General features: G+C 47.7%; 3 protein-coding genes across 3 annotated transcripts; 2 read left to right on the top strand and 1 right to left on the bottom strand.

Moving 5' to 3' along the window:
* Positions 1-275: 275 nt before the first annotated feature.
* Positions 276-797, top strand: TREMEDRAFT_64464 (uncharacterized protein; the record flags this gene model as incomplete). The annotated part of the gene is made up of 1 exon (XM_007006739.1): positions 276-797. The coding sequence occupies one exon, from the start codon at positions 276-278 to the stop codon at positions 795-797; it is 522 nt and encodes a 173-aa protein (XP_007006801.1).
* A 1019-nt stretch (positions 798-1816) lies between these two features.
* Positions 1817-2278, top strand: TREMEDRAFT_64463 (uncharacterized protein; the record flags this gene model as incomplete). The annotated part of the gene is made up of 1 exon (XM_007006738.1): positions 1817-2278. One exon carries the CDS (start codon positions 1817-1819, stop codon positions 2276-2278), a length of 462 nt encoding a protein of 153 aa, XP_007006800.1.
* Positions 2279-3382: 1104 nt separating this feature from the next.
* TREMEDRAFT_64461 (uncharacterized protein) lies at positions 3383-7008 on the bottom strand (the record flags this gene model as incomplete). Its single annotated transcript, XM_007006737.1, has 7 exons — positions 3383-3427; positions 3462-3648; positions 4724-5038; positions 5125-6066; positions 6111-6397; positions 6587-6897; positions 6927-7008. The coding sequence occupies 7 exons, from the start codon at positions 7006-7008 to the stop codon at positions 3383-3385; spliced, it is 2169 nt and encodes a 722-aa protein (XP_007006799.1).
* Between the last annotated feature and the right edge of the window lie 6277 nt (positions 7009-13285).

The raw sequence follows: 13285 nt of genomic DNA, 5'->3' as shown, positions 1-13285 counted from the left end.
ACTTTGTTTAGCACACCAGGAGGTGGGGCGGATTGCTGAAGGCCGAGGGACTAAGTATTGACGCTGGGATATGATGAGGCAAACCCGATGACGTCGGTATCTTCATCATGGCAGTGCCCTCAATCAAAGGGAAGAGCTGTGGGGCTATACACTCCAAGGAGGAATTTCTCTCTATCACTTAAGATATATAATACTGACCGGTTTACTCAAGAATCTGGTCTTTGCCACTCACAATTCAACCACTTCCTACAAATCATCATACACCACCATAGAAGATGACCAGATCCAACAGGGACTACTCTACCCCCGAGTCATTGATTCCGGCTGATGCATCCACCTGGCCCTTAGCAAGCTCCGACAACAATCATGATTTTACTGCTGCCGAGCTACAAATATCCTGGATCCACGAAGAAACACAAATTATTTTTAACCCAAAACGTGTGACCCTAACTACCAAGGTTCAAGTGTGTCCCTGCTTCCGTTCAGTGCGGACCAGTGAGGGATATTACTTTGAACTCTCCTTGTTACACGCAATTGTGGGTAATTTCACCTCTGAACAAAAACAGCTTCTCAAGACTTATATGACCCTGGACGCCGATGGGCCGTTGCGCTCCATGATGAAGATGTTAAGGACCCAGCCGGAGACGGACCACTCCGGAGTGGCATGGTTCAAACTACCCCTTTGGGACCCAGCCAGAGAAACATGCCACTCCGGAGGGGTCCGGACCCACCCAGAGTGTAATCCACATGCCCTTGAGTTATTCACCCTAGTTTTCCCAAAGTACTCTTCTTCCTAATGACAATTTAGTAGCCAGACCTCCCAGTCGTCTATCCTAGTTGGCTCTGAGCATTGTGTAAGCAGGACAATCTCAATAGTTGCTTCAAGTTTGGTATTGTCACGGCAAAACATGGGCTAATGATTGGTGCTAAAGATTGACGGATTGCTCACCGACCATGTCAATCTCATGGAAAATCACTGCAGATGGATGTGCTTGTTTGATGCATATGGAAACAATTTCATCTAGCCATTCTTCCCTCATAAACACATTAGGAACCTAGTTTTCCTCTGGCAGGGTCTGCTGAAGGAGTCAGACCACTCCGGAGTGGAATGTCTCTGGTCAGGTCTGATCGGATCCGTGCAGCTCCGGAGGGGTCCATCTCCGGCTGGGTCCCTAACAAAGACAACAAGGGAAGCCATCATCAGTGAGATGAGAGCAATGACAGCTGACAATGTGAACACCATTTTGAATAACTAAGGTGGACACCTGGTTGGGCCACAGATGAGAAGAATATGGAGCAGTCTGGAGGGACATTTATCTCAATACTTCTCCAATTATGATGAGATTCAGTTCTTGCTGCAATTACCTACGGCCTGGGACAATCTCACAAAAGAGAGATTTGTACAGGACAAAAAGGCAATGGAAGATAAGGTAAAAAGTCTTAGATCCCAGCTGAAGGGCTTACCGAGACAGAAACCAAGGTCAACATTGGATCACTTCAAAGAGGGCTTAGTGGATGGGGAATCCATAAAGGAGGATCTGGTAACCTTGCAACTCCTTGAAGAGAAAATAACTGATGTGATGCTTCCAGAGGGTACTGAGAGCGATGTCCAAGGAGTGTACACTAAGTTCCAAGAAGTGCAAAACAGGCTGTCAGGCATATGGAGCATGTACAGTCGGGTGTAAAAAGTCATGCAAACGCTGCACACGTGCGCTGCCACAACCACTATTCCCACGGCGTTTGAACCGCCAGTAAACAGTCAACATTGAAGCTAGAGCTCTGAAATCTCGTCCAGACCTTTCTTGGAATACAAAGTATGGTAGGGTACCCAATTTCCCCCACAAAAAGGGCTAGAATAGCCGAAGCAGCCCTTCACTCCACTCCCACCACTGCCGCTGCTCGTTTTGGCTGCAGCCCTAGTACCGTCACTCGTATATGCCAACGCCTGAATCTACGTGGTCATACCAAGACCAAAACCCAACCTGGACGTCCAAAGAAGCTTTCTGATTGCGAAAGAACAAGAATAAAACATGCGTTATTGAAAAGTCGCCGTCAAAGTCTCAAACAAGTACTTTCTCTTCTCAAAAAGGAAGGGATCCACATCTCCTGCTCTCTTCTTCGATCCACCATGCGTCAAATGGGTCTGAAACGTCGTGTAGCTCGTACAAAACCTCTCCTTACTGCTCAGCATCGCAAAGAACATAGAGAATGGGCCAAACAATACAAAGATTTCACTGGAGGACAGGGATTTATACCGATGAAGCAAAGATGTGGATAGGTGGTTCCACAATTGAATGGGTGACCAGGAAGGATGGAGAAGCGTATAATAAGCAGTGTATGATCCCCACAGTCAAGAAAGGAGCTGGAGTGATGGTTTGGGGGGCAATATGGCATGGAGGGAGGTCGGAGCTGGTCCGTTTTGATACCACAAAGAGTACATCAGCAGCTGGAGGTGTAAATGGGGCAATCTACCTTGAACAAATCGTCAAAAAACCTCTCTATGAAGCGTCCAAGAAAGTCACAAGGATATGGAAGGGTTGGGGGGAGCCTGCAATTCTTCAGGACAATGTACCACTTCATTGGACGCCAAGTATTCGAGATTTCTGCAAGAGACATAAATTCAAGTTTATAAAACATCCTCCTTCTTCTCCAGACCTCAACCCAATTGAAAACTGTTGGGCAATGGTTAAATACGATCTGGCTAGACTACCTGAACGTCCTACCAACATTGATCAGCTTTTTGAACTCGCAAATCAATTGTGGAAAGCCATACCGCAATCCAAGATTGATGCCACAATTGACAGTATGGAGAGGAGAAGGAAGGCAGTTGAGAAGGGTCAGGGTTGGAGCACGAGGTTTTGAGCTATGCATCTTGAAACTAGTGAGTCACGTTCTCCATGCTTCTATGCATATGCTGACAAATTTACAGGTTCATAGCTACCCGTATGCATGAGAAATGATGGTCTGAACTTACACGGCATATATCAAATGTGTAGCACGGACCGAAAATCAGCCGCGCCGTTGCATGACCTTTTACACCCGACTGTACAGTGAGCAGTTGAGGCAGCCCAGTACCAAGAAACCAAAAAGGCGTGTCACTGACACCATTTGCACCTTGGAGACTATACAGGAACCGTTTACCTAAGCTTATTGTTACGGGGTAACAATGAATCGAGCGAACTCCATTGAGTACGATGGATTAGGATAGGGAAGATCAAGAAAAGGAGGCAGTGCTACAATTAGGTAGGGACGGGTTTTTCCCTTTTGAGACTTCCCCACTGGGTTTGCTCAAAGCGGTTTTTCACCTGTCCGAGTATGTACATAGACACTTGCAGCAGGGAAGGAGGGAGACACAAATACCTGTAGACAGTATATAGTACGATCAGCAAAGTACCAACTTTGCTGATTCTTCAATATCATTCTTTGGCTACTTTGATTGCAGAGGAAACACGATTACTCACATAGCACCAGAGACACCTAGATTTCCACAAGACTTGCATCGAGTTCGACCCAACCTGCAACTTAGTCTTCGTGTTTCCAGTACCGTTACATGTATTCTGCTCAATCAGACCAGCACCCAAAACTTTTGTAGCTTCAAGGATGGATACTACTTTACATTGTGAATATGGCACAAACATGGCCTGTGACCTGTGGTACAGTGTGACAATGTCACGGCCGTCAAATAACTTCTCTCTAACGAACCGATGGTTCACAAACCTCGGCTAACATGACACTTCAGAGTTGATGTCTCACCCAAACAGAAGGGCGCAGACGTCAAAAGGAGTGTAACTACGACGTACTTCGGCGTAGTCACTCTAACTAAGGTTTTCACTGATGGCAATGTATCTCGATTTGAATGTAGCTATCTCTATCTATCCTTCACTACTGACAAAAATCAAGGATCGCTGAAAGCTTCAGCGATCTCCTCAGCTAATATTATCTACTCCTCCTAGATGTTCACCCAACCCTCTCGCGCTTAGACGTACTTCAACGCACTTCATTCAACTTCCCCGAGTCCCCGGCCGTCCTTCTCCTCCCTTTGACTAACTCCGTCTAACTTTGCCGCACTTCTGCTCCCATTGTCCCTAGCTCACCTAACTCCGTCTATCTTCGCCGTACTTCTGCTCCCATTGTCCCTAGTTCACCTAACCCCGTCTATCTTCGCCGTACTTCTGCTCCCATTGTCCCTAGTTCACCTAACCCCGTCTAACTTCACCGTACTTCTCGTCCCATTGTCCCTAGTTCACCTAACTCCGTCTCACTTCGCCCTACTTGGTCTCAGATGTCCCAAGTTACGTGTAGGGTGGAGAGGTTAGGCCGTGATAGGGGTTTTGATGGTCAAAGGAGGGCCATGGCTGGTGGGATATTTGAGGTGTCACAATGTAGTTCGTGACATTTTGGAAGAACATAACCAATAGTCTCAGTGTAAGACTACATCTCTCTACTGCGTATCATCCACAGACTGATGGACAGACCGAACAAACCAATCAGTCTCTGGAATTATACCTTTGAATCTTCACTTCCTATCAGCAGAATGACTGGTCAAAACTACTCGCTCGAGCCAGCTTTGCTTATAACAATACCCGTCATTCCGCGATAAACAAGACTCCATTCTATGCAAACTATGGGTACCACCCTCGGTGGGCTGAAGAGATTAAGACCAGTGAAGTCGAGGTACCTGCTGCTACAATAGTGGTAAAAGACTTAACTAAGTACAACTCACTGCTGCGAACTGCCTCCCTGTTCCCTGCTCCCCGGTGCAGGCCTACCTCCGGAACTACTCTCAGTAACCTTCGGTAGCGCCACCCGTCGAAGGGACCGAGTCTCTCTCCATGCCGTGTTGGAGGCCAGAATGTGAGGATTATGGAGAGCGGAGTCACGAGCGATATCCAGGCTAGGCAGCTTCCATAACTGTCGAAGTGTTCTGAGACAGTCCAGGGGAAGAGCCAGGATATTGAGAAAAGCACCATCCTGAGAACTGAGTCGAGCCGGGTTGGGTGGCCTTAACCAGTCAAGTGTGGGGGGAAGGGCGTACTCTCTGGGGTTCAGGAGGAAGAGAGAATCAAAGAGATTGCGGGAGAAATTGTTCATGTCCATCATGAGCTCTCGGAGACTCTAGCTAACTCAGTTTGCGCTAATGGCCCTATATCGGAGGAGTTGACAAGGGTTGCCATTGTCCGAGACAGAGTGTTCATACCAGAGACCAGCTTCATGCAATATTCGAGAAGCTTTGCCGTATCTTGTCTATTGGCGTGTAACTGCGTGATCAATCCAATGCTGAGAGAACGGAAGGTAGCCAGTTGTTTCTCCTCCTCTGGGATTTGAGGGTCGCGGAAAATGTAGGGGTGGTCAAGGGGAGGAGGGATCTCCTCTGGTAGCTGAGTACTTTCATTTTCCACCACTGCAGGTTCGAATTGGACGGCCTTCTTCTTCTTGCCTTTCCCTTTTGAAGATTTTGAAGGAGGAGTTTGGACAGGAGGGGCAGGAGTTGAGAGCCCAGTAGCAGGAGGGACAGATGGTTGACGGCTTTGGGTCCCGAGGGCAGGAGGAAGAGTTAGAGAAGAGTCCTCTTGTGTTGAGACAGGAGTAGGGTGGCTCCTGGTAGGACGAGACGAAGCGGCCGAAGGGGTAGCCGGGAGACAAGATGGGCCAGCCCCAGGAGTAGAGGGCCGAAGGGCGGCGGAAGAACCACGACGAGGGGTACAACGAGACAGACCTGCCAAAGGAGTAGCAGGAAGACGAGACGGTCCGGCCACAGGAGAGTTAGGCGGGCAACGGACGGCGGGAGACGGCGAAGTAGGGCCGGGAGAGGAGAAGTTCGCCGAAGGAGAGGGCGAAGGGAATTCCTTGTCCTGGGCCGTAGGGAGACGGTGACGGACGGCGGTAGACGGCGTGTACGGAGGACCGAGAGGGGCAGAAGATCTTGGGGGAATGTCCCGAGCGGTATTGGGGGGACAGCACGAGCAGGGCCCAGAAGTGCAAGAAGCACAACGGGATCCACAATTATGGGGTTTGACCGGTGGCAGACACAGCCACCTTGTCCTCCCATACGTAATAATTTTGTGGCTATTGATCAGCAGATGTTTAAACCTTTATGGAGCAAAACCTACCAACATCTATCACAGGACTCATCTACACTGGCAACCTCCCATCGTTCCCTTTTGTTGCTGAACAACTTCCATAGCCTTTCCTGCTCCCGCATCAACGCTTTACGAGCACTCCCTGGTTCCTTAGCAGGAGAGGGAGACACTTCGTCCAGGACAGACGGAGACCGACTACGAGTATCTTTGGCCTGTTTCGCCGACGGAGGGCGAACTTCGCCCTGGGTGGGGGACGACCAGCGACGTTTCTCGGACTTCACCTCGTCCAACTTGGGACCCCTCGACTTCACAAACAGCTGTACATTTTAGCACTCATGAACAGGTTATGCAACAGTGATCGTACGACTCAATGTGTTTAACTCGGCCACCCAACCATCTCTGTCCTCAAACAACTCCTTGTCACCAAGATCAATATCATACGTTTCCTCATCTACATCACCCATCTCTTCAACATCGTCTACCCCACCCGATTCCTAATCACCAACAACATCATCCATCTCTTTGTCACGATCGTCACCACCCATCTCCTCATCGTCATCATCAATCTCCACCACAGTGGCAGAGTGACCCGGAGTTTGCGGAAGGCCAACAGGAGCAGGTCTGACATCCTGTTGGCCAGTAGAGAGAGGGGTCAGAGCCGCGACGGGAGATACGGCGATAGGAGGAACCACAACAGAAGCTGCGGCGGCAGGAGGGGCCACGACAGGAGCCGCGACGGAAGGTGAACCGTCGGTGATGGCGAGGGCCCCGAAGCCCATGGACAACACCTGGCGGGGAGAGTTTCCCTGCTGGGAGACTGAGAGAATCAGCAACAATCTAACTTACAACCAGCACGAGTAGGCTTACGGGCAGCGGTGAAACGATCTGCCAAAGATCGGTAGGCGTCGAGTTCTGAGCGAGAGGTCATATTGTTAAAAATATATCAAATAGATATGTCTGGTAAGAAAAAGACTGAGAATCGATGAACGATGATAGTGCAATTTAGGAATAGTACTGGGGAAGAAGAGGAAGTGGGCCGAAGTACTGAGTATTTAGTATAACTAACACGGCTACTTGTTGTCAGGGCGCTGGTAACTTCACATAACAAGGTGTCTCAGCAACAACAAACACCATGGCGACAATCAAAATTCCCACGCTACGTGTCTCATATTTCATGTAAGTTAGGGATACGCTGACAAACTTCGATGAGGTTTGTTGTACCCCAAATCCTCTGTCTCACTTGCAACGTAATCATCACGGGTAACAACAAACAACCGCAATGAACTTTGACAAAGTTAGCTGTCTCATTACCCACAAACAACGGTACCACCTACCAACAGCTGGTATATGAACGATGGCTTTCCTACAACCCGCTGAGTGTCTTTTGTTCATTACATGCATACAAAGCTCACGAGGATGTTCGCGCCTAAGGAGGGGGCGACTGTCACGAACCACGTCGTAACATCCCTGACAACCACCATCACCGACCCTCCTTTCACCATCACCAACCACCGCCCGAACCACTGAGACCGACTACGGCGAAGATACGAGATCCTAGAGGGGTATTTGTCACGATAACCCCGACTAGCGGAGAACTACGGCGAAGTTAGAAGAGGGGAACTGAGGGAGAGCAGAGCAGGGGAAGTTAGGCAAAGTTAGTCGAAGTGAGCGGAGTAGGATATCAGGGATATGGCGAGGTACGGTGAAGTTGAGCGAAGAGGACTGAGCGCAAGGCTGTGCAGGAGTGGAGGGATGTTCTATTTAGAAGAGAGGAGAAGTATAGATAGTTTACGGATCGCTGAACTTCTTCGGCAATCCTTGATTGTTGTCAGTAGCAAGAGATATATTCAGTAGCTACAACCATCGAGTTAGGGTGAGCTACCACCGAGCAGTTCAACCCACTACGGCGAAGTTAGCCGCAGTTCATCGACGATCATCTGATCGTTACCACTCGATGTATTACTACGGCGAAGTTAGCCGTAGTTCCCCGACGAGTACCCTGTCCTAGTGAGGCATCGATGCCCCACTACGACGTAGTTAGCTGAGGTTTGTCGACCGTCGGTCAGTAGAGGAGAAGAAACGATGACCGTGACAATGACAGTATCCGGGTCAGGGAGTTTGTCTTCAGGAGAGAGTGACACTCAAACTTCCTGCTGAGTTATTTTGTTCTTGGTGATGATGATGTTTGCTGACAAGGACGTTCACAGTCAAGGATGAGGCGACTGTCACTGTCACGCCTGCGGGTAGACTGCGGTAGCAAAGGACTGCCTTGGGAACTGAGGGGTTCGTGGACCTTGGTGACTGCCTTAGGTACTGAGGGTTCGAGAGGTTGGGTTAGAACCAACTGAGTGACTTATCAAACGAGGGGAAGGGAATTGAAAAGATACATTGCTGAAGAAGAAACTACAGTACTAGATAGGGTTTAAATACTAAAATCAGCCTTTTCCAAGAGGCTCGTGCAGACCTGCGGAATACGAGCGCTCTGAATCGTCCTGCATTGTCCTGCATGCATTGCCATGCATCCCACCGATTACCACTGATATCCTACGGTGCCATATCTGCATTTACCTTTGTCCTACTATGATATCCTACGTGATGCGCCGGAAGTCGGTGACTTTGTCGAAGGTGGTCGATGAGGAACTATGAGGAACTATGCAGAACATAGAAGAGCTGCGAGAACAAGAGACTCAGAGATTATGCCTTACAAGGCATCAGAATAGAGGAAAGAGAAACTAGAGAAGTACTTGGGGCTTATGCCTGTCAGGCATTAGAGCACAGGAAAGATAGTCTTGGAGATTATGCCTGATAGGCTTGAGAGCAGAGGAAGATATGAGAGTGGAGGTTTGAACTTGTGATTATGACAAGTCATTATTTGATAGTGTCATTCATGACAGTCACGCGGCGCCATGTGACCTCATCTTCTTTAACCCACAAACAAGGCTCCTTTGGACACCAGTTCACCATCAATGATCCTACCTTCATGAACTTCACTGTAGTGGATCAGGCCTCCCCTACATAAGAGAGTATAATAGCTCTCCTTCCATACCTCTTCCTTCTTCCTTGATCCATTCCCCCAACTCATATTGTCTTATATCATCTTCTGCTGTCTCCTCCTTCCTCTCCTCTTATCCTTTCATCCTGTCCATTACCGTTTCTCACTCATGATACACACATATGTTTTGTAGACCACAATATGTGCTTCACTATTTCCTTTGTTCTCCTTCATACTTGGACCACGTATTCGTGGATACATTCTCCGTTCTCATACATAGTTTTTCCGTTCTCATACATAGTCTTTCCGTTCTCATACGTAGTTTTTCCTCCTTCTCTTACATAGTTTCTCCTTTACTCGAATCGAGGACGATTTGGCCTCGTATCGAGTTTGAGACACACTGATATGCATATAAGCAGGGCCTGAGAGAGAGATTCCCCATTCTCTTCTTCATTCTCACTTCTTCTTCTTCTTCCTCCTTCTCACATTTTCCTCCATCCTCTCTCAGACCCTCTTTGGTTTCCTTGACACACTCTTTCCTTACACCTACTGACCTTTGATCATTGCTGACTAGTATTACCCACATCACAGAGTTCCTGTTCAGTACCCAGCCCTACGGGTAGGTTACATTTATTTATTTGTGGTGATCCTCACAAGCAGGATCATTACATTCACCACCCACAAGGGTATTAGGAGGCTAACTTTGTTGACCACAAAATTAGTTGGGTAGTGTAACACTAGTGGAAACACAATGACTATGTCGCAGGTTGGGTTGAACTTGATGGAACTCTCGTGGAAATCTATGTGTCGCTGGTGCTATGTGATGGATTGTGTCTCCTCTGCAATTGATGTAGCCAAAGAATGATATTGAAAGATCAGCAAAGTTGGTACTTTGCTGATTGTACTGTATACTATCTACAGGGATCAGTCACAAAATATGACTAACCAGCATCTGGCTGTATAACAGTGCCCAACGGAACAGTGATACTGACCACTGCGACAAAAAGGCCTATCAACCGGCGATATCTACAATTGCCGGTCACTGGTTAAATACCCAATCCATCCTAAACCGTGACTAAACTTAAGTAGGTAATAACATATCCTTCCTCATGTCACGACAACTTGTGACAGGATCTGTGTCTTCCTCCCGGTCCTACTGCAAGCGTCTATGTACATACTTGGACAGGTGCAAAACCGCTTTTGAGCAAACCCAGTGGGGAAATTTCGAAAAGGGAAAACCCGTCCCTACCTAATTGCAGCACTGCCTCCAAATCCGGCCTTTCTCTATCCTAATCCGTCGAGTTTGATGGATCTGCATCGAGTTGTTGTTACCCCATAATAGGTAGGAAGGTTGTGAGACATGAAGTTAGGGAGGTACAAAGTTACAATGCTAGAAAGTTAGTTAGTTACAAAGCTGGTGAGGAACGAACTTTATTGGGGACAAAGTTTGCAAGGTACAAAGCTTGAGGACTTGGGGTGAACAAAGTTCTGCGGAGGTGAAGTTAGGGAGGGACAAAGTACTTAAGGGCCAAAGTTCCCAGGGATTTATCTGGAATGATCATCCACCAGCACCATCATATACTGTGCTCCTCCATCCAAACCAGCTCCCATTGGTCCACAGAGGTTGGTGTAAACAAGGTCTAGGATGGCTTCAGCTCATGATTCACTTGGTGGAAAAGAAGGGCGCACAATCTTTCCCATGACACAACGTTCACAGACAGTTTTAGGAGCTGTCAAGCGAGCGAGGGCAGTTCCATTGGTCATTCGACCAAAGAGTGATTTCATGGCACTGGAGGATAAATAACCAAGGTGTTGGTGCCAGAGGTCCCAGGTTGTTTGAGTATTACTGGGTTTGATGTTGTTGGTTGCCATGGCAAGAGTAGTGGGTTTGAACAAGGTGGGTAAGATCCGATCCATGTCCTTCAGATTGGTTGTTCAATCACACCATTCTCCAGCTTTCACCACATACACCTTATCCTTTTTGTGCGCTCAAAGTACCTTGAGCTCACCTTTCATGACAGAGCACTTCCTGCCACCAAAGACCACTGTTGCTCTGAGCGAGTCAAGTCAAGATACTGAGATGAGGTCAAATCCCAGGTCAGGTACATCAAGAACTTCACTGAGTGATACTTTGTGAGCAAAAGCTTGCTGTAAGAGCTTTCCCTCCAGAAGTTGTGATTTGGGCAATCAACTCGGTCAATTTGAGATCTTTGGTTGATAGCCCCACTCATGTGTTCACTTGTGTTTGCTGATAATTAGATGATAATACAGAGGGGGAAAAGAGCATGCATCAATTCTACATGTCTCTATACTTATCACATTCCACTCACACGCAGTAAACCAGAGACGATTAAATAAAGTTCAGAGGATAAGTTGAACGGAGAAATATTCCACAGAAGGGGTAATTCTAACAGCGGTTCGGCCGTCCTGGCCCAATTCCATGGGCTAACAACTTGTCCCAGAGTCAAGAATCCATTGACTTGAACGAGCAGCAAGCGAGGTCAAGTTGATGTCGGTGGTGAGGAGGAGATGTTTGATATTGTTACATTTGAACAAGGTGATAGCTTGGGAGACAATGGTAGCTGACTCTGTCTCTGTCTTTACGGGTGTGGCATAGTTAGACAGAGTTTGGTAGACTAGGGACAATGGGAGCAGGAGTACGGCAAAGTTAGACAGAGTTAGGTGGACTAGGGACAATGGGAGCAGAAGTAAGGCGAAGTTAGACGGAGTTAGGTGAACTAGGGACAATGGGAGCAGAAGTGCGGTGATGTTAGGCGGAGTTAGTCAAAGAGGGGGGGCAATGGCCGGGGACTCGGGGAAGTTGGACAAAGTGCGTTGAAGTATGTCTAAGCGCGAGAGGGTTGAATGAACATCTAGGAGGAGTAGATAATATTAGCTGAGAAGATCGCTGAAGAGCTTCAGCAATCCTTGATTGTTGTCAGTAGTGAAAGATTGATAGAGATAGCTACATAAAAATTGAGATACATCGCCATCAGAGAAAACCCCAGTTAGAGTAACTACGCCAAAGCACGCTGTAGTTACATTCCTTTTGATGCCTGCGCCCTTTTGTTTGGGTGAGACAACAAAGCCGTAGTGTCAAGTTAGCCGAAGTTCGTCGACCGTCGGTCCATTAGAGAGAAGTTATTTGACGGCCGTGACAGACAGTCCCTGAATCAGGTGAGTTGGGGCACGACTTGGTAGAGTCGTGACATACTCCTCATCAGAGACTGAGTGGGCAGACCTTTGATCATGTGGCCAGGACTCAAAGTTCTGTTCAAAATTGGTGCTGGAGACAAAGTGAATGCCGGTCATGGTATGAGTGATGGATGAAGTATTGCCGGATTTCAAGTACAAGGAGGGTTGTGTTAGGTGCTGTACAAAAGACATGCCACTTTAAAGTGTCATGGGTCTGACCGTACCAGACTGAAGATGTGACCCACAGAAGAAGGATCACCATTTTATGGGAAACACTTGCGGGTCCAAAACAACTTCACAGCTGTAATAAGATGGTCCTCATCTGTTCTCTGTCAAGAAGAGGAGGGAGTAGCTTATCAGACGCTTGCACTTTTCACTACACAAGATGAAGGTTCCTGCATTAATTTTCTTCCTCCCATGCATGTATTTGCCAGATTTCTTGTGGTAGTCTCCTTATAATCACCTTCAAGTATCATATGCCTGATCTACAGTCAGTCTTGGCCAGTGATGTTTGAGAAACTTCAGATCTTCTGAGCTGCATGACCCAGAAGATGTGACTCTTTGAAGAGTCATGACTGCACCTGTGCAGCATTGAAGTGGCATGGATCTTCATTCTGGCACGTAAAGGGGTCTCAGGACCTGTGCAGCTTCAAAGTGGTATGTCTTCCGTAAGGCACCTAACAGTTGTTTCATATTGCCGCTATTGTGGCACTCAGAGCCAAGAGTTGTCACCGTTGAAAGCACAAACGTTCCACTTTGAAGTCACACATTTCTACTTGTGACCATCCACATGTGTGCAGCTCCAAAGGGGCACGGATTTTGGCATTGTGATACTTCAAAGTGTCACACCTTTGGATGTCAAGAGCTGAACCGTGAGATTCCAAGTGTTGCGACTTTGAACGGTTACCTAACATATCTACTGTAAGGACCAGACGTCGGGATAGTCTGCGTCGATGAGCTATGACAATGAGGCCTTGTAGGGAACAAACCTAGTGATGTAGTGTATCAAAGAGATCTG

Source organism: Tremella mesenterica (assembly GCF_000271645.1).
Source record: "Tremella mesenterica DSM 1558 unplaced genomic scaffold TREMEscaffold_11, whole genome shotgun sequence".
NCBI classification, from domain to species: domain Eukaryota; kingdom Fungi; phylum Basidiomycota; class Tremellomycetes; order Tremellales; family Tremellaceae; genus Tremella; species Tremella mesenterica.
Note: the sequence above shows the minus strand (reverse complement) of the source record. Positions and strands in the feature narration are given on the sequence as shown.